The sequence below is a fragment of the Xenopus tropicalis genome, chromosome 2, assembly GCF_000004195.4.
Source record: "Xenopus tropicalis strain Nigerian chromosome 2, UCB_Xtro_10.0, whole genome shotgun sequence".
Lineage (NCBI taxonomy): Eukaryota > Metazoa > Chordata > Amphibia > Anura > Pipidae > Xenopus > Xenopus tropicalis.
The window spans coordinates 166,442,744-166,464,804 of NC_030678.2; the positions used below are offsets into that span (position 1 = coordinate 166,442,744).

At 42.7% G+C, this 22,061-nt stretch overlaps 1 protein-coding gene across 6 annotated transcripts in view; it reads right to left on the reverse strand.

Annotated features, from left to right (window-relative positions):
* fat3 (FAT atypical cadherin 3) overlaps positions 1 to 22,061 on the reverse strand; it is a 334,300-nt gene that overhangs the window by 118,051 nt on the left and 194,188 nt on the right. For all 6 annotated transcript variants that reach the window (XM_031897341.1, XM_031897340.1, XM_031897339.1 and 3 more), the window contains exon 4: positions 12,596 to 12,657. In XM_031897341.1, coding sequence (XP_031753201.1) covers positions 12,596 to 12,657 — 62 coding nt within the window. The remainder of the gene's footprint in view (positions 1 to 12,595; positions 12,658 to 22,061) is intronic.

A 22,061-nucleotide genomic window follows, 5' to 3' on the forward strand; every position in this document is an offset into this window, starting at 1 on the left:
AACTCTCTGCAATAGTCCCCATATAAATCCTAAGCAGCCCATTCCTATTCCATATTCTCATTTGAAGATCCCTAAAAAATGAGTCTGGGATTTGACTAATGAACCCACTTATTAAAAAAAAAAAATAAGAAGTGCTGTAGATATAAATTAGCAAGGCAGAAAATATGTGTAGTGGCTGTTAATTTAAACACTTGCTAAATGAACAGATGTAAAACTTGTAGATATAATTATGGTGATATATTAGCTGTCTTGCCCGGCACAAGTTCTAATGTTCTGGTTCATATCGCCTGATTCAATGAGTAATGTACAGAGAGTAGGGTGAGCTCCATGGGGGGGTCAGCTCGGACATTCCATCAGTGCTCACTGTGATGGGGGGGTCAGCTGGAACATTCCATCAGTGCTTATTGTGTTGGGCCCTTCCCAAATGTCATAACACCAACACATCACTAACAGCCTACGTGGTCTAGTTAGTCTCTAGGTATGGCCAATGGGCATCACTGGAGAATGGTAATATGAAGGCTCATATACCAAGCAAGTGCATTCTGTAGAGTGCAATTTTTGAAGGCCATCCTCCATGGTTTTTACCCACAATGTAACTGTAGGTAGCAGTGCTCCAATATGGAGTAGCTGTAGCCTTAGACTGCATGTATATGTAGCTGTAGCCTTAGACTGCATGTATATGGCTGTATATGCATGTTGGACAGCAACCTTTGGTTGTCTATTGATAAGAGGTCACATGTGGGTTGAGATGGTTTGGTTGCAGTTTGACTGAATTGTATAAAAAATTGTGACCTCCAGTAATGTAACAGAGATCAGAGGTTGACTGGCCAGCTGGGACACTGGGAGATCTGGGGTGGATTAGACAGTTGGGACACTGGGAGATCTGAGGTGGACTGGCTAGTTGGGAAACCGGGAGATCTGGGGTGGACTGGCCAGTTAGAACTTTGGGAGATCTGGGGAGGACTGGCCAGCTAGGGCAATGGGAGATCTGGGGTGGACTGGCCAGCTAGGACTCTGGGAGATCTGGGGTGGACTGGCCAGCTAGTGCAATGGGAGATCTGGGGTGGACTGGCCAGCTAGGGCAATGGGAGATTTGGGGTGGACTGGCCAGCTAGGGCAATGGGAGATCTGGGGTGGACTGGCCAGCTAGGGCAATGGGAGATCTGGGGTGGACTGGCCAGCTAGGACTCTGGGAGATCTGGGGTGGACTGGCCAGCTAGGGCAATGGGAGATCTGGGGTGGACTGGCCAGCTAGGGCAATGGGAGATCTGGGGTGGACTGGCCAGCTAGGGCAATGGGAGATCTGGGGTGGACTGGCCAGCTAGGGCAATGGGAGATCTGGGGTGGACTGGCCAGCTAGGACTCTGGGAGATCTGGGGTGGACTGGCCAGCTAGGGCAATGGGAGATCTAGGGTGGACTGGCCAGCTAGGACTCTGGGAGATCTGGGGTGGACTGGCCAGCTAGTGCAATGGGAGATCTGGGGTGGACTGGCCAGCTAGGGCAATGGGAGATCTGGGGTGGACTGGCCAGCTAGAGCAATGGGAGATCTTCTAAAGTAGTGCATGTCAGAAACAAAACACAGTTCCAGAAGTAGAAATGTGGCACAGGGCCCAGTAATGGCTCAATACTGATACAGAGTAAGATGTAAGACATTTGTCGTGCTTGTCTTAACATTTCTTTTATCATAGGGACCCACACTGGCGATAGAAGCCAAAGGCAAATACCTTATCTGCCCTACCCTGAACAGCTAGACAGCACTTCTACCTGATGTTATAAAAATCCCCTTTAAATGGGGCCCAATATCTTCTAACTACAGCAATGAGTTTACTACATCGAACAATAAGAGATTTGCTTTCATTATTCTATTTGCGGTAGACCAATCACAGCTAATTGCTAATTGGTTGCTATACATGTATTTGTCAGCACTGGGGTATGCCTACTTTCTTTGTCATTAATCTCTTTCTTTAACCTATATAAGTCTATGTACAAGATAATGCCAATAGTGAGTGAGATATAGGGAGGGGAAAAATACGTTCAAAATGAAATATACAAAACGTACTGTAAAATCTCACCAGTGAAGGGGTTAAGGGAGCCCCTCATTACTGAAGTAGATGGATTATTTGGCAGCCAAGTGGGTTTTCTTTCAGCAGAAGCTGTGAGCGTGAAAACCTTCTTGTAAGGTTGGCCCAGTAGGTGCGCAATTCATTGCTGTTCTGGGCCCTGAACAAATAAAAAAACACCGCAGACTTTGGCACGAGACAGGGTCAGACATGGGGGGGAGTTGAGCGACGAGACACAGGCAAGAACAGGTGCGACACCCCACCTCTAATTGCGCACCGCGGAGGTAAGCACATCGTAAATGGTGGCACAGTGTGCCGCAGAGATGCTGGGGAGCCAGCTGACAGTTTGAATGCTGCAGTCAATCCACCACTGACAGCTATGGAGTGGGATATGAATATGCATGGGGCTCACATGAGCACACCGAAGCAGAATGAGCTGCAGTTTTTGACAATAGAGCGCAGAATATAATGTCGTAGGCAAAGGGCAGGAGATAGGGCCTAGGTATTATGAGACATCATAATACATCAGGGGTCCCAAACCTTTCTTACTTGTGAGCCCCAGTCAAATGTAAAAAGACTTGGAGAGCAACACAAGCACCATAAAAGTTCATGGAGGAGCCAAATAAGGGCTGTGATTGGCTATTAGGGGCCTATATGCACCCTATCAGCTTACAGGGGCTTTATTTGGTAGGAAATCTTGTTTTTATTCAACCAAAACTTGCCCCCAAGTCAGGAATTCAAAAATAACTCCCTGGTTTGGGGGCACTGAGAGCAACACCCAAGGGGTTGGGGAGCAACATGTTGCCCCTGAGCCACTGGTTGTGGATCACTTATTTACATTTTCAGCATGAAGGCAAAAGACTTACAGTTGCATAACTCCATGTGCAAAAGGGTTAAGGACCTACCTAAGTGATTTGGGTTGACAGGGCTTATTCTCAGCGGTTGTTGGAAGTCCCACTATGAGGTCCAACACATGTTTAGGGCCAATGAGAAGCTCACTGATACATGAATATGTTCCAAGAATATCTAGGGCAGCAGATAAGTTCTAAGCTGAAAGCTTATACTAACTGGTCTTCGGGCTAGGGCTGCCCTGGGCCAGCGGGACACTGCCTACCCAGACTTGATACCTGCCGGCGCCCCCCTGCCAAAATCCTTCCCCTGATGGCACCTAGTTAAGTATGAGATATGCATGCTTGGGGAGAGGGGCCAGGGGTGTGTGGGCTGTGGGAGCCCTCTAGGGCAGCTGTGCTCCCAGGAGATTCTACAGCATTTATAGGCATTCTCTCCAAGTCTCACTCTAATCAGACTTAAGGTGGGCCCCAACCTTCTGCTCTGGTTCTCCCGGTAGGGGCCAGTCCTACATGGGGACCACTGTTCAACAGCCTTATGTTATAGCTCACAAAACCCATTTTATTGACTCAAATGCAGAATGTTTTGCAACAATTAAAATGCATAACTGGGATACAAACCAAAACTCTCACCTATGGTTTGTTTTCATTTAGTCAAATTAACAACACTTGAAATAAATGTATATATAAATATGCACCCAGGTTTGCTTGAGTTTGCTGATTGCTTACTGGAATACATTTATTGTATACGGTATATATTTACACTCAGTTATGTCTTTGTGTGTCCTCAGTTTAGCAATGGCAGGTCGGGTTGCCACCTTTTTGTGATCTAATAGTGGCCTTCCAGTGAGGGAGTAGGAGGTGATGTCACACGGGGCCGGGAAATGGGGGGACTGGGTGGGGAAATGGGTGGACTGGGTGGGGAAATGGGTGGACTGGGTGGGGAAATGGGTGGACTGGGTGGGGAAATGGGCAGGCTAGGTGGGGAAATGGTCGGGCTAGGTGGGGAAGTGGGGAAATGGGCAGGCTAGGTGGGGAAATGGGCGGGCTAGGTGGGGAAGTGGGGAAATGGGCAGGCTAGGTGGGGAAGTGGGGAAATGGGCGGGTTAGGTGGGGAAATGGGTGGGCTTGGTGAGGAAATGGGACGGCATAGGGGGACTCTCCTTATAAGGGGGAATCCTGCAGCTGAAAGGGTCAGGGAAGGGAGGCATTTATGGGGTATTAGAAATTTACCTGCAATTACATTGCCGGTAAATTTGTATTTGCAGCCCCGGGTCTAGCTGGAGATTTATTGGCTGGGCCTGTCAAATACCCCCTGGGTGGCAACCTTAGTGGCAGGGCCCATGCAAGAGATGTTTTTCATTCCATATCACATAACGGTGGTGAGTTTATAAAATATAGATGTTATAATGACTGCTGTACATTTGGGTAGAGGCAAACTTGTACTGATTTATCCCAATTGTAAGCTCTTTTGGGCAGGGCTCCCTTCCCCTCCTGTATCGGTTACTGATTGCTTTATATGTTACTCTGTATGTCCAATGTATGAAATGCAGTAATTCCTTGTAGAGTGTAAGCTCTTTTGGGCAGGGCTCCCTTCCCCTCCTGTATCGGTTATTGATTGCTTTATATGTTACTCTGTATGTCCAATGTATGAAATGCAGTAATTCCTTGTAGAGTGTAAGCTCTTTTGGGCAGGGCTCCCTTCCCCTCCTGTATCGGTTACTGATTGCTTTATATGTTACTCTGTATGCCCAATGTATGAAATGCAGTAATTCCTTGTAGAGTGTAAGCTCTTTTGGGCAGGGCTCCCTTCCCCTCCTGTATCGGTTACTGATTGCTTTATATGTTACTCTGTATGCCCAATGTATGAAATGCAGTAATTCCTTGTAGAGTGTAAGCTCTTTTGGGCAGGGCTCCCTTCCCCTCCTGTATCGGTTACTGATTGCTTTATATGTTACTCTGTATGCCCAATGTATGAAATGCAGTAATTCCTTGTAGAGTGTAAGCTCTTTTGGGCAGGGCTCCCTTCCCCTCCTGTATCGGTTATTGGTTGCTTTATATGTTACTCTGTATGCCCAATGTATGAAATGCAGTAATTCCTTGTAGAGTGTAAGCTCTTTTGGGCAGGGCTCCCTTCCCCTCCTGTATCGGTTACTGATTGCTTTATATGTTACTCTGTATGTCCAATGTATGAAATGCAGTAATTCCTTGTAGATTGTAAGCTCTTTTGGGCAGGGCTCCCTTCCCCTCCTGTATCGGTTACTGATTGCTTTATATGTTACTCTGTATGCCCAATGTATGAAACCCACTTATTGTACAGCGCTGCAGAATATGTTGGCGCTTTATAAATAAATTTTAATAATAATAATAATCCCAACATGTTTTTGCTAAATAGCATCAATACGGAACCCCAGCAGCAGGGGGCCTTGCATTTCTCTAATTTGCTTCTCTACAAAAGCCTCATAAGACAATCAAGTCTGCACGCCCGCAGTGTGGGGCTTAGGCACATCTATAGGGGGGCAGGGTCAGAGCGAGAGCACATTGAGCCTTGATTTACAGCCGCCGATGTTCAGACGTTTGTGAAGAACAATGCCGAGCCTTATCAGCCTACAGATGTGCATTGTAAAGCCAAGCAGATTCCACCATACCCTGGCAGCTGCGCTTGTAATGCACACAAAAAGCTGATAGATACCAAGCCAAATCAAAGGGAAGGAAATGTTACTCGCCATCATTATTTTGCCTCTTCTTGTAAATGTTTAATAGCAAAAAAAAAAAAAGGGGGGGGGGATTCTGGGGGAAAAAAGAAGCACAATAAAATCCATGAATGGACATTAAACACTGGTTAAAAAATCAATGTGATGTATCATTGCCGCGGTACAACGGAACCAGTATCTTCACAGGTCTAGGTTGCTTGGGGACGGAGCAGAAAATGCAGTAAAATCAGCAATAATTCTATAACAACTACTGGGATCTGTTGCTCAACAACCTGATTCTAATGTCTTCTGTGTTTTTGGCCACAAAATCTTTCTTCTTTTGAATGGAGAGATCAAAATTGTATTTTTTCCTGAACCAAAATAAAATGTAGTGGATGTATTAATGAAGCCTATAGATATTTAAAAATCTAAGCTGTTTCTTCCCAATGCCAGATGATTCATCTACTCTATGGACAGTTAAGGTAATGGACTTTTCTATGGGAAGAGGTGGCCAGATGAGTTATGGGGTTTAAATATGCCAGATGCCATACATATATAGCGGGTAATGTTTTGGCACAGAGTGGATCCTTCACTGGTGGTTTTTAGCTGATGGAGAAATGCAGACCTGTTTACTCTCATGTAAGACTTAAGTCTTGGGAGTCACATGTATGTATGTATACTCTTGACATGGGTGGAATGTGGGTCTGCTCTGGGTGGAATGTGGGTCTGCTCTGGGTGGAATGGGGCATGGTCTGGTGGAGTGGGTTTTGCTAGGATAGAAGACGGGCATGACCCAAAAAAACACAATTTAGGAGGTGGTGGAGTCTGAAAATACTTGTGGATACCCAATAATGTCCTTGCTGCTTGGTCTTCACTTTAATGCCACCCATCTGTCCCTTTGAACTAATAATGCTCAAATGGGAATTTTCATGCTCAAAGTTTTTGCCTTATGTGTAGGCAAAGGCATCTGCCAGATGGCAAAAACAGTAGTGGCCAACCAGACGGTTCTACACTGGCAGGAAACCATTGCCAGAGGATCATATAACGTAAATATAAGCCTTTGAGCTTTTGGGGAGAAATACATATTTTGCCTGCTTGGGGTTGGAGATATTGTTCATCTCGTTGATCACGCAAGTCAAAAGATTTTGAACGGGTGCCGTTGAAGATACCCAAGCGAAATCTGTGATTAGGGCTGAATCATCCGCTGCAAGTAGAATCCCTATTGTTTCTAACTCCATATCTGACGATTCAGCCCTGAACATCAATGGAGGGAACAAACGATCTTTCCTGCAGGCAATGGTCGCAAGAAAGATCATTAATGGTATGTGAATGGCCACCTTTAGTTTCAGTTTGTAGGACATTTCTCCCATTTCAAGACATTACTGTTTGCCCAATTTGTCTCCGAGGCCCATTTCCTAAGGTGCAGCACACATAGTGCTCCTGGGAATTCATCAAATCAAAGCACTCATAAATATTCAGTTCCCCCCTCCCCAGCACTTCACACCAGAAATCAAAAGAAAAGCTTTTTAATGTGTTTTTTCTTTTACAAAGAATTTGGAAGATATTTGAAAACCTGTCAAAAGTAAGTTTACTTACAAGGAAAAACACTAAGGAGCTTTGCTAAAGAGGTCACAACAGCACAAAACCTTAATTAGCAACTAAAGAGAATGTGTTAGGGGAAGGTTATATAAGCAGCACACATACTGCTCTGCCACTGGCTGGCCATGTCCCAGTAATACATTTATTGGAAAAAAGAACAGTAACTATTACATGATTATTGCTACTGCCATGACATTGCCTAAAAACAATCAGAACTGTAGATGTGCTGACAGATGGAGACAATTAGGTATTGACATCACACTGCTCACAAGGAAAAAAATTCAATAGGAAAAACATGTGGTGATATGTTGAAATGCAGGGACATGGTGGGACATGGAGCGCCATATGTGCCAGACCATTGCTCCATCTGTATACATTGTTCCTGTCAACCAAGTCTATAAAATCATTCAACAGGCTAGATACATACTGTAACCATGTAGAGAAACCAGTAGGCATCCCCATTGTAATTACCTTATAAGAACCCTTGGTTGAAAAATTGTAGATATAATTACAGATGGAGCAAATTTTGTTTTCATGACACAGGGCACACAGAACGCCACAGAATTCATTTGATTGAAAAAGGTGTGAAGATCTGTTTGAATGTAGTGACATGGTGAGACATGGAAAGCCATAGGTGCCAAACCTTTGCTCCATCTGTATATTTTGTTCCTGTCAACCACATCTATAAAACCACTGGATAAATAAAATAGATAGAACCATAAACCTCAACATGGCTACAGAATATTCCAGTATTCCTTATTTACTTTGTATTAGTTCTGAGCATTGGGTAATCCCTTCTAGATGTTGGATTTTGACTATAACCATGTAGAGAAACCAGAAGGCACATACATTGTAATTACCTTATAATAACACTGAAAAATTGTAGATATAATTACAGATGGAGCAAATTTTGTTTTCACATGACACAGCTCACTGGGCACACACAGAATTAATTTGATTGAAAAAGGTGTGACGATCTGTTTGAATGTAGTGACATGGTGAGACATGGAAAGCCATAGGTGCCAAACCTTTGCTCCATCTGTATATATTGTTCCTGTCAACCACATCTATAAAACCACTGGATAAATAAAATAGATAGAACCATAAACCTCAACATGGCTACAGAATATTCAAGTATTCCTTATTTACTTTGTATTAGTTCTGAGCATTGGGTAATCCCTTCTAGGTGTTGAATGTTGACTGTAACCATGTAGAGAAACCAGTAGGCACATACATTGTAATTACCTTATAATAACACTTGGTTGAAAAATTGTAGATATAATTACAGATGGAGCAAATCTTGTTTTCATGTGACACAGGGCACACAGAACGCCACAGAATTCATTTGATTGAAAAGGTGTGAAGATCTGTTTGAATGTAGTGACATGGTGAGACATGGAAAGCCATAGGTGACAAAACTTTGCTCCATCTGTATATATTGTTCCTGTCAACCATAGTCTATAAAACCACTGGTTAAATAAAATAGATAGAACCATAAACCTCAACATGGTCACAGAATATTCTAGCATTCCTTGGTCTTATTAGTTCTGAGTACTGGGTAATCCCTTCTAGGCACTGTATCCATGTAGAGAAACCAGTAGCACACAGGCATGTTATTGCTTAAAAACCCTTGCTTGAAGAATTGTAGATATACTTTTGTTTTAATATAACACAGCTCACAGGGCGCCATGTTACAGCATTTATTTAATAGGAAAAAAGGGTGTGAAGATCTGTTTAAATGTAGTGACATGGTGGGACATGGGAAGCCATAAGTGCCAAACCTTTGCTCCATCTGTATATTTTGTTTCCATTTAATATGTCTATAAAACCACTGGGTCAATAGCACACATGTAACCATGTAGAATGACCAGTAAGTAGTGATGAGCAAATTTTTTCGGCAGGCATGGATTCGCAGTGAATTTCTACATTTTGCCATTGGCAAATTGTTTCACGAAACTTACGTGAAATTTTGACGCACGGTTGCGTCAAATTGGGCGCTGTCGTATCAAAATAGCACGGGCGACAAAAAAATAGATGCGGGCGACAAAAAGAAGCAGGCGACAAATGCGTTTTGCGAATTTTTAACCGTTTTGCGAATTTTCTTGCCGTTTCACAAATTTTATGGCGAAGTGAAACGGGATAGATTCGCTCATCACTACCAGTAAGATTTACTGAGTAGGGGTTAAAAAAGTCAAGGAAATTTTATAGGTGGAGCTATAAGAAGTCTATGGAATAGAGCAAATAAACTCAAATCTTGTAGGGTAATTAAACGTCACTTAATTAGGAACAATCCAAACAACACCAATTTCTACTACAAACCTTCAATTATTATATATACCCAGGGTCGGACTGGGCCGCCAGGGACACCGGGAAAAAATCCGGTGGGCCCCAGTCTGATCTTTGCCGGCGCTCCCCCTACTGACTGTTCCTCCCCGACGCGTTCAATTTATACGCGCTCGGGGAGGACGTCAGGCGGGGGCCCTGAGAGGGGGTTAGGGGGGCCCCTGGGGGGGGGTTAGGGGACGGGGCTGGGGCACCTGCAGGGCCCCTGGGACGGGAGCCCCGGTGGGCCCTGCACCTCCCAGTCCGACCCTGTATATACCCTATAGCCCTAAAGCATTCCTGATCCTAAAATAATAAGTGAATAATACAAAGGGGTTAGATTTAGCTTTTTGCACAATATTCATTTGTATTTGCCCATAACTGCCTCGTTGAGCTATAGCTACAAGTTATTCTTCATTATAAAGACTCGCAGCGCTACGGCGTTTGAAGAATGACGCCTCTTATAGAGAGATACAGTAATCCCATTATACTCTGGGCAGTAGCCAGCGTCTTTTCTTTTAGACACAATTATGTCACACAGGCCGTTGCCAAAATTTTCTAACGACTGCTCTGATGTTCAGCTGCAAATGGGATTTCTGCTGAGTTAAAGGGGCAGTTCCAACGTACAACACAAAGAGCGGCTTTCCCATCACTTTCTGTTGTCTATTTTTTACTGGTTTAAAAAATAGAAAAATATTGCTCACACTTTCCTCATGTTTCCTAGAAGCAACTAAGTAAGCTTGGTTGCCAATTCTCAAAATTGTTACAATTATATATACAGATATGGGATCCCTTATCCGGAAACCCGTTATCCAGAAAGCTCCGAATTACGGAAAGCCCGTCTCCCATAGACTCCATTTTAATCAAATATTTCAGAATTTTAAAACTGATTTCCTTTTCTCTGTAATAATAAAACAGAAACTTGTACTTGATCCCAACTAAGATATAATTACCCCTTATTGGGGGCAGAACAGCCCTTTGGGTTTATTTAATGGTTAAATGATTCCCTTTTCTCTGTAATAATAAAACAGTACCTGTACTTGATCCCAACTAAGATATAATTACCCCTTATTGGGGGCAGAACAGCCCTATTGGGTTTATTTAATGGTTAAATGATTCCCTTTTCTCTGTAATAATAAAACAGTACCTGTACTTGATCCCAACTAAGATATAATTACCCCTTATTGGGGGCAGAACAGCCCTATTGGGTTTATTTAATGGTTAAATGATTCCCTTTTCTCTGTAATAATAAAACAGTACCTGTACTTGATCCCAACTAAGATATAATTACCCCTTATTGGAGGCAGAACAGCCCTATTGGGTTTATTTCATGGTTAAATGATTCCCTTTTCTCTGTAATAATAAAACAGTACCTGTACTTGATCCCAACTAAGATATAATTACCCCTTATTGGGGCAGAACAGCCCTATTGGGTTTATTTAATGGTTAAATGATTCCCTTTTCTCTGTAATAATAAAACAGTACCTGTACTTGATCCCAACTAAGATATAATTACCCCTTATTGGGGGCAGAACAGCCCTATTGGGTTTATTTAATGGTTAAATGATTCCCTTTTCTCTGTAATAATAAAACAGTACCTGTACTTGATCCCAACTAAGATATAATTACCCCTTATTGGGGCAGAACAGCCCTATTGGGTTTATTTAATGGTTAAATGATTCCCTTTTCTCTGTAATAATAAAACAGTACCTGTACTTGATCCCAACTAAGATATAATTACCCCTTATTGGAGGCAGAACAGCCCTATTGGGTTTATTTCATGGTTAAATGATTCCCTTTTCTCTGTAATAATAAAACAGTACCTGTACTTGATCCCAACTAAGATATAATTACCCCTTATTGGGGGCAGAACAGCCCTATTGGGTTTATTTAATGGTTAAATGATTCCCTTTTCTCTGTAATAATAAAACAGTACCTGTACTTGATCCCAACTAAGATATAATTACCCCTTATTGGGGGCAGAACAGCCCTATTGGGTTTATTTAATGGTTAAATGATTCCCTTTTCTCTGTAATAATAAAACAGTACCTGTACTTGAACCAAACTAAGATATAATTACCCCTTATTGGGGGCAGAACAGCCCTATTGGGTTTATTTAATGGTTAAATGATTCCCTTTTCTCTGTAATAATAAAACAGTACCTGTACTTGATCCCAACTAAGATATAATTACCCCTTATTGGGGGCAGAACAACCCTATTGGGTTTATTTTATGGTTAAATGATTCCCTTTTCTCTGTAATAATAAAACAGTATCTTTACCAAAACAAAACTGTTAATAGTTTTAATGACTGATTGCTTCTTTTTTTTCATATTCTTTCCTTGCTTTACTTTCCCTTTTACTCTTGTGCTCCATATCCCCTAAAACTCCACCCCTTTCTTCCTCCATAAAGAACTCTTCATCAATGTTTTACAATCTAAACTCCAGTGCTACCTCTTGGAGCACTAGCACAGTATTCCATTCAGTCTTGGCACTTATGGGGCAGTGACCCATCCATTATGAATGGCCAATGGCTTATTACCTTCCCAACTGTGTCGGTATGTGTTACCCTATCTGTTACCCACTTACTAAAGGTGGCCATGCACGGTAACATTGGCTCATTTGGCTAGGTCACCAAATGAGCAAATCTTTCCCACTATGTGTCCACCTTGGGTGGGTGATATGGTGCTAATGCATTTGTTTGGCCCTAGGGACAAACAATCACGTTACAGTAAAGGGGATATGAAAAGTTATAGTGAGGACTACATCAATGAGCAGAGGCGGCACTCAATCTCAATCTGTTTTTTGGACAGATATCAGTCAGGGACAGGGAGACCTGTCGGAGGGCCCCATACATGGGCAGATAAGCTGCTGAATTGGTCTGAAGGACCCACATCGCCAGCTTAAATCTGCCCATGTATGGCCTCCTTTAGTCTGTATGGTCTGTGAGCAAAGACCCTATTTCCTGACACCTAGTAATTCATTTGATGTGACTGTATTTATAGATTTATGATTTATTTGACTTATTGTTATTCTTACTACATGTAGTTGGGGGGGTAGATTATCTCTTTACCTCCAGAAAATGCTCTGCTTGCTGTTCACGATCCAGTTTCCTTGAAGTCGTGGTAATAAGGCCTGAAAGGAAACAAAGAGAAAATATTTGTGGTTTTAAAATCATCAGACAAAGGGGCTGCCAGAATATCTTGGTGCTTTATATATAATATTAACAATTGTTTACTCCCCAAAAAGGTTATTTATGATCACATGCTCTTTAAGTCCAGTTGTTTGACTGAATTCTAATAGATACATGCTCATATGTATTCAATAAAAGCTGTCAATCAAGAGAGGAGACTGCTACTGACTCATGTGGTCAGTTGGGCAACTAAATGAAATGTGCTTGTTTATTAAACACAATAATACTACCAGTTTGTGTAAATCTTGTCTTATGCATTCATTAGCCACCGTACAAGTCGGACAGGGTTGGCTGCCTGTTATCCGAAGTGCAAAGTGCCACTATTCCTCATCTCCTGATTAGTTACATCAAGCTGCAGAAAGTATTTGTGCCGAGACATAGATACAGCTGTCCAATTTCTCCAGTCCACTGCCAAGTTCATTTATTTTTGGCTATCAGTCTGCAACCGTCTTGAATGCATGCCAGTAGTTAATGTAATCCAGAGCCTGCACGTAGCAGTCCATTAATATAAACAGTGTTTGAATGGTAAAGAAAAAGTGGCTATCTATGATGTACAGAATTTCCAAATGAATGTTTTTGCATAAATTTTCTATTGCCTCTATTTGCTAAATGGACTGAGCTGTACATTTAATTCATATCATATATTTAGATCTATGAAACTCAGTCAGTTTACACTCCAGCGTGGAGCTAAATGTATGTAGTGGTGGGGAAGGTCAAAGTGGCCTCCTTGTGCATGAACTTTCCTAGTGGTCATAGTGATGGAGGTGGTTATTCTTCTCCTTTACAGAGCGCTGGTAAGGCCCCATCTAGAATATGCTGTTCAGTTTTGGTCTCCAGTGCTCAAACGGGACATTATTGAGTTAGAGAGGGTCCAGAGAAGGGCAACTAAGCTGGTAACGGGTATGGGAAGTCTCAGTTATGGGGAAAGACTGGCCAAGTTGGGTCTGTTTACACTGGAGAAGAGGCGTTTAAGGGGGGCATGATAACTATGTATAAATATATAAGGGGATCATATAATAACCTCTCTAATGTTTTATTTACCAGTAGGGCCTTCCAACGGACACGAGGGCACCCACTCCGTTTAGAAGAAGGGAGGTTCCATCTAAATATTCAGAAAGGGTTTGTTACAGTGAGAGCTGTGAAGTTGTGGGGTTCCCTCCCCGAATCAGTCGTGCTGGCTGATACATTATATAGCTTTAAGAAGGGGCTGGACATATTCTTAGCAAGTGAGGGAATACAGGGTTATGGGAGATAGCTCTTAGTACAAGTGAGGGAATACAGGGGTATGGGAGATAGCTCTCAGTACAAGTGAGGGAATACAGGGGTAGGGGAGATAGCTCTCAGTACAAGTGAGGGAATACAGGGGTATGGGAGATAGCTCTCAGTACAAGTGAGGGAATACAGGGGTAGGGGGGATAGCTCTCAGTACAAGTGAGGGAATACAGGGGTATGGGAGATAGCTCTAAGTACAAGTGAGGGAATACAGGGGTAGGGGAGATAGCTCTCAGTACAAGTGAGGGAATACAGGGTTATGGGAGATAGCTCTCAGTACAAGTGAGGGAATACAGGGTTATGGGAGATAGCTCTCAGTACAAGTGAGGGAAAACAGGGTTATGGGAGACAGCTATTAGTGAAAGTTGATCCAGGGACTGGTCCGATTGCCATCTTGGAGTCAGGAAGGAATTTTTTCCCCTCTGCGGCAAATTAGAGAGGCTTCAGATGGGTTTTTTTGCCTTCCTCTGGATCAACTAGCAGTTAGGCAGGTTATATATAGGCATTATGGCTTAACGTGAAAGGCGTACGTCTTTTTTTAACCTATGTTACCACGTTGCTGTTTGTGAAGATTCTCATTCATCATGGTCATGGTATATCTATATTAATAAGTCAAAGCAACTGGGCTTGCTGTGTTTTTTCTTGAAGACGTTTTGCCAGTCATCCAACTGGCTTTCTGAATTGAGAATGACTTGTACAAAGATCTTCCGGGAATAAAGACCCAGGAATGTTACTCCAATCAGCATAATCTGTTTATCATAACCAGCATGGGGTCAGAGATCTCATGAAGGTGAGATGTTGATTGTATTAGCATGTTTGGAGCTTTGAGGTGTTATTAAACCTTCCAAGGAGAGGTGCCAAGAAGGCACCAAAGGCCAGGGAGATCTTTGTGCAAGTCATTCTGAATTGAGAAAGCCAGTTGGATGACTGGTGAAACATCTTCAAGAAAAACACAGCAAGTCCAGTTGATTTGACTTATTCCTACAGATATACATGAGTAGTGTTTGGGGGGCAGGGGAGGGTAGGAGGGGGCACGAGAGGGATGAAGAGAGAAATGGAGAGGAGATAGACAAAACGCATAGGAAACTGTGAAGAAGTGGAATAAAGGGTTAGGAGTAGATAAGAAATAAAGTAAAGCTCTTGTTGATGCTGAAGAGCTACTGATCTAGGGCAATTATCTATTTTAATGCTAAAAAAAATGGCAAACGTGTACACAACATGGCTAAATATAACGAGCAATGTAGGAGAAATAATGCAGCAACCTACTTTGCATGTCTCTGAGCAAATAACCTGACTTATAAATACATTTATAAATAAATCACAAAGCTGCATTAAGTATATGAACTGCTCACCACACCAACTGCCATGCAATTAGTATAACAGTTACCCATTTCATAGTTGCCCCCCAACTTTAAGGTTGGAGGTAAAAAAAAAAAAAAACTACATAGTGTCCAGGGATCTGACCATCATCTGTACCTATTTTTTTGGGACCTTGCCCCTTTTAACGATAGAAACTTAATTCTAGTCAGTGTGTGAACAAAATCTCGCAATATTCTCGCAATATCCCATCCACTTTCTGGTGGCCTCTCCTCCCCTTTTATAGTCTGTAGTTCAGGTCTGCCCCTCCTACCATAGATAGATCTGCCCCTCCTACCTTAGATAGATCTGCCCCTCCTACCTTAGATAGATCTGCCCCTCCTACCATAGATAGATCTGCCCCTCCTACCTTAGACAGATCTGCCCCTCCTACCATAGATATATCTGCCCCTCCTACCATAGATAGATCTGCCCCTCCTAATTTAGACAGATCTGCCCCTCCTACCATAGATAGATCTGCCCCTCCTACCTTAGACAGATCTGCCCCTCCTACCTTAGACAGATCTGGCCCTCCTACCATAGATAGATCTGCCCCTCCTACCATAGATAGATCTGCCCTTCCTACCTTAGATAGATCTGCCCCTTCTACCTTAGATAGATATGCCCCTCCTACCATAGATAGATCTTCCTTTCCTACCTTAGATAGATATGCCCCTCCTACCTTAGATAGATCTTCCTTTCCTACCTTAGATAGATCTGCCCCTCCTACCTTATATAGACCTGCCCCTCCTACCTTAGATAGATCTGCCCCTCCTACCTTATATAGACCTGCCCCATCTACCTTAGATAGATCTGCCCCTCCTACCTTAGATAGATCTGCCCCTCCTACCATAGATATATCTGCCCCTCCTACCTTAGATAGATCTGTCCCTCCTACCATATATAGATCTGCCCCTCCTACCTTAGATAGATCTGCCCCTCCTACCTTAGTTAGATCTGCCCCTCCTACCTTAGATAGATCTGCCCCTCCTACCTTAGATAGATCTGCCCCTCCTACCTTAGATAGATCTGCCCCTCCTACCTTAGATAGATCTGCCCCTCCTACCTTAGATACATCTGCCCCTCCTACCTTAGATACATCTGCCCCTCCCACCTTAGATAGATCTGCCCCTCCTACCTTAGATACATCTGCCCCTCCTACCTTAGATACATCTGCCCCTCCCACCTTATATAGATCTGCCCCTCCTACCTTAGATACATCTGCCCCTCCTACCTTAGATACATCTGCCCCTCCTACTTTAGATACATCTGCCCCTCCTACCTTAGATACATCTGCCCCTCCTACTTTAGATACATCTGCCCCTCCTACCTTAGATAGATCTGCCCCTCCTACCTTAGAACCTTAGTCTAATAGATTTCTATCTATAGAACTGACAATACCTACCTTACTACCTTAGATACATCTGCCCCTCCTACTTTAGATACATCTGCCCCTCCTACCTTAGATACATCTGCCCCTCCTACTTTAGATACATCTGCCCCTCCTACCTTAGATAGATCTGCCCCTCCTACCTTAGAACCTTAGTCTAATAGATTTCTATCTATAGAACTGACAATACCATGACAAACAAGGGCAAGTAGAACACATATAACATTATTGTCTATGACCCAGTGGTTACTGTTATATACTGCCTAGGGACATAAGAATGTACTGAATGTTCAGTTAACATAATACGCATTTTTCTATTTCACAATCATTGGATTATAACCACAAGAACAAATTAGTAAACACATTTTTTAACACAAAATCCCACTATAAAAATCTAGCATTGCTCTGAAAGTCACCAAAAATAGCCCCTAAATCCTACTGTATATATTGGCAATCATTTTAACAGCCTTATAAGAAGCGGCTGTAAGAGTTTGCTAATGAATGTGCTTTAGATCTGCGCTGAACTTGTGCCCCGCTGCAGCCCGCGTGGGAGCACTCGAGTACCCTGCTCTAGCCCTGGCATTAAGCAAGATTAAGGTTTAGCGTTTGATTTAAGCTTTGAGTACAAATAAGTGTTTTTTTTTGTTCACGCTGAAGCATGAAAGTCGCTTGGCAGTAGGGCTCCCAGGTTAGCTCCACTCCTGCCTGCGGATAGTGAGTGAAAAATATATATTAGGGTTAAAAATTCTGCATATTTTGGTTCTTGCCACCCTCATATAATAATATCATCTTTTTGGTATCATCATAACACCCTTGGGCACCTCATACCTCTATATAATCTTCACACTGGACCAATGGTCCACTTTTGATCATGGAGTTTCAGTTATGCTACTAGCACTAGTCTGAGACCCCTCACTAATATCTGACTTTGACATCTTTATTAATGACTTTACACCACCATGGAAGCCAGTGTCTGCAGAACCAATGACCCCATCATTATACTCTGACTTTCAATTATCCTGATAGCTCCACACATCCATGATATCAATGTTTGAAGACCAATGATGCCCTTCTTTATCATCTGACTTGTTGTTATTGACAGCTAAACACCACTATGATGTCAATGTCAACAAACCAATAAGCCCACCAATTCAACTCCAACTTACAACTGTCTTAATAGCTTCACACCACCTTGATATTAACACCCATAAACCAATGAGCCCCTCCATTATTGTCTGATAGCTTTAAACCACCATGATATCAATCAGCAGACCAATAGACCCCCCCCCCCCCCCATGGTTCTGTGACTTTCAGTGGTATTTACAGTTTCACACCACCCCTATACCATTGTCTAAAGGCCAGTGGACTCCAGCTGGTTCTTAGACGTTCAGCTATTCTGAGAACGAGCTTTATCTGTGCTGTTGTCAGAACTGACAGTTAGTCTTTCTCCATGTGATGCCCCTTATAAAACATAACGTATAAACCCCCCCCCTCCCCACAATTCTAAATTAAGCTCCAAAGTTCAACGGAAAAGCTACGACCCACACTGCCGCACGTACCAGATGGTGCTACCGTTTGTGCCAAGAAATAATAATCATATATAGCTGTGTGTGCGAATAGTGTTTGCTACATATTGATCACCGCAGGAGGGGAGTGTGCTACTTAGCGCTCCCAATAGGAAAATCTGCTACGTGTGTTCAATTGTGTGTAATTCACATTTACATCTGGGTTGAAAAACAACAACAAAAACAAAAAGCAGCAAAAAAAATAAAAAATAAACAGGCTTGGCTAACACCGTTTGGAAAATCTGAAAGAGCTTCAGCGTGAATAGTATAAAAACCACTAATTGTGGCGGTTAAGCCGGTGGTAGAGCTATTATACTTCCTACAGAATAGAGAACACTTAGGCATCACGTGGGACAAAAACGACCTCACTACCTGTTGTTAACATGACATCATCGCTTAAGAAGTAAAGAATAATCGCGTTTTGGCTCCTTTACTCGGATACTTAGCGCCACTGTGCCGAAAAGAAAGGGTCAGAACTTTCACAGGACAAAAGACCTTGGCACACAATAAAGTCTCTGCTAATCTCCAGACTGCGGGTTTACAAGTGTAAAAAAAAAAAAAAATAGATTTATTATTTCTTATTTTATTCCAAAAACATTCAACCCTTATAATTATGCCTGTTTTAGAAATGTAAAAATAATACAAATAAAGAAATAAAAGATACAAATCTAGTTAGAAAATGTAGAAGCCTAGTATGAACTAATGAGCCCCCCCCCCAGCATTTAGATCTACCCATTACCAAACATAGGGCCATGTTGATTCCAATTTGAATTGGAGTTTTCCCACAATTTAAGAATACTGCAGCCAAAAAATGTATTGCTATTTGATTATTTTAGGATTTGAGTTGAAAATGTGAGTTTAGCGCTTAGTACATAAAAACTCACCCACATTCCATTCATTCCTATGGGATTTTTAAAAGCGTATTTATCAGAGTTCCCCATTTGATAAATAAACTTGTAAAAATCCCATAGGAATGAATAGAATGTGGGTGAGTTTTTATGTACTAAGCTCTAAACTCACAACTCACTAATTAGGATTCGGTTCGGGATTCGGACGAATCCTGCTGGGTGGGTTCGGCCGAACCCAAAAAAGTGGGTTCGGTGCATCCCTATTATTTATTAACACTGGCCAAATTTGCCCGTGGGCAGTAACCAATAACAACCAGTCAGCAATTCGCTTTTCTTCAGCCAGCTGCAGGTAGAACAATGAATACACTTTGAATGGTCGCCATGAGTTACTGCCCATGGGCAAATTTGCCCAGTGTTGATAAATGACCCCCCCAGTCTTTTAAAGTTACTGGCTAATACACTGGAAGTCCAGGGAAAAAGCTGTGTCATGGGTAATAAACATGGCAATTTCTTTGCACCTTTGTACGTTGCCCATTGAGCTTATCTTAGTAAACAAATCCGTTATTTCCCCTAAACGTGCCCATACACCTTAAGATCCGCTTTCTTGGTGATGTCGCCTAGCGAGTGGATCTTCTCCCGATATTCCCACCTACGTGTGGGCGATATCGGGAGAATCCAGGCCCTGGGGCCAAACGATCAAACTATTACGGCGGGTATAGTTCAAGTCGGTCAACGGGCCGATGCGGTCCCCGATCTGACTAGATTTTTTAACCTGGCCGATTTCAGGCCAGATATCGGTCGGGCAGGCCTGTCGTTTGTGCCCCTACACGGGCCGATTAGCTGCCGAATTGGTCTAAGGGACCCATATCAGCAGCTACAATCGGCCCGTGTATGGGGACCTTAAGTGTCAGTTGAAATGGTTACTAATAGATATCAATGATGTCTCCTGGTCTCCTCCACACTTGGCCCCATACTCCATCTGTTTTCCTGTTGCCTTTTCTTAATACATAGTGACTTTTTTCCCTACAATATTATCATCCTGGGCTGGTCACTAAACACCCCCATTAGTGATGGGCAAATTGATTTGTGGCAAATTTTTCGCCGTTCTGATATTCTTTTCAAAGGTTCACAAATTTTTCGCCAAAGCTACAGATTCGCTCATCACTAACCACCGTAGTTCTTGATCAGTAAGATTACCACTTACATTATGGCCTCAGTAGTCTGAGAAAATGTCTGAAGTCTTTATCACCCCTCTACTACAGGAGATGATCAATTCAAAGTTGTGGCCACAAACACATAACAACCTAAGGGTGAAGACTCACGGAGCTACTAGTAGCAGCTACTTTTTCAAGGCTACTAAACTCCAGAAAATCCCCTGCCATAGACAATACTGAGAATTGCCTCTGCTAAAACACATGTAGAGACAGTTATCAGTAAATGATCAGCATTGTCTATTTTAGTAGCCACGACAAATTGCTGCTACTAGTAGCTCCGTGTGGCTTCACCCTAATAAATGTTATTAATGATCACACAACTGTATAAATACTGATTGGCACAGGCACAGTCCAACTCTAGTAAAATGGACATCCTTCTCTAATGCATGATGGCCCCTGAGTTGTAGGCATCTAGCTGCTGTAATAGCGAACACATGGAAGACTGAAGCTTGACTTTCCTGCTCTAATCATTCTTCCACCTCAGGGGATTCAGCCCTACAGTCGTCCATCTGTTGCTGAACTGTAACTGGGAGCCACCAGAAGCCGCTGCTCATTTCTCGGTGTTACAGTTCAAGAGCAGTTTTAGGGCAACAGCTTGGACATCACTGAGCTGGATGTTCGGACTGGAATAACTCAGTGTTTGTCTGCTCCGTTATTAGTTAAAGCTCTCCAGACACAACTATATATATATAATAATCATTTTTATCCCCTCCACTGAAGCTTAATTACGGATAAATCCAGGTTTGACTGCTAGTCTCCACAGGAAAACAGAAATTAGAGCGCATATTTTAACAAATCCAGGTCTTTGCACCCGGTGGGAAAGTTTATTTTAGTTCCCTTTGCTCTTAGGATTACCAAAGAAAAACATTTATTATTTCAACCCAACATCCCAGAACCTGATTTCCTTTCCTCCCCGGATCCTTACTGTGCGACGTGCTAACAAAACACGTAATATCATTCCTTTGACTTTCAAACGCGGCGCCCGTTCTGCGTATCTGTATGAAAGCGAGGAGAAGTGACCCACATATGGGAAAGTAATGGCGCCTTGCGGAGATTCGTCACATTCCAAGTGACCTGATAAATAGAACTGTGAGGCTTCATGAATATTTAAAAAGTCATAATAACATTTTTTATTTTCTCCTAGTTATGTCAAATATTAAGAGCTGAATATAAAGTTGTTTTGGTTTGTTTGTCCTTGCTTCTACGGAAGTGTTACTGGAGGTTTTGGTCTTGCCAAAGCTACCATTGCCTCTAGAGGGCTGACCACAGCCTTCCTACTTCTCCTTCAGAGGCTTCCATGAAGCAAGCAGGGGGCATGGTCTAGTGCAATTACCTCCAGCCAGTGGCCCCTGAGTAACATGTTGCTCCCTAACCCCTTGGATGTTGCTCCCAGTGGCCTCAAAGCAGGTATTTATTGTTGAATTCCTGACTTGGAGACAAGGTTTGGCTGCATAAAAACCAGGTGCACTGACAAACAGAACCAGTTCACATAGGGGCTACCAAATAGCCAATCACAGCCCTTATCAGACACCCCCATGAAGCTTTTCCACACTCATGCTGTTTCTTGGGTACTCTTTTTACATTTGAATGTGGCTGTTAAAAAAAGTTGAGGACCCCTGGTCTAGTACCCAAGAAGGCAGAGTTGAACATCACCAGTGGTGTGGTCAGGACATTATTTCTATGTAGGCTTCCCCAGTCTGC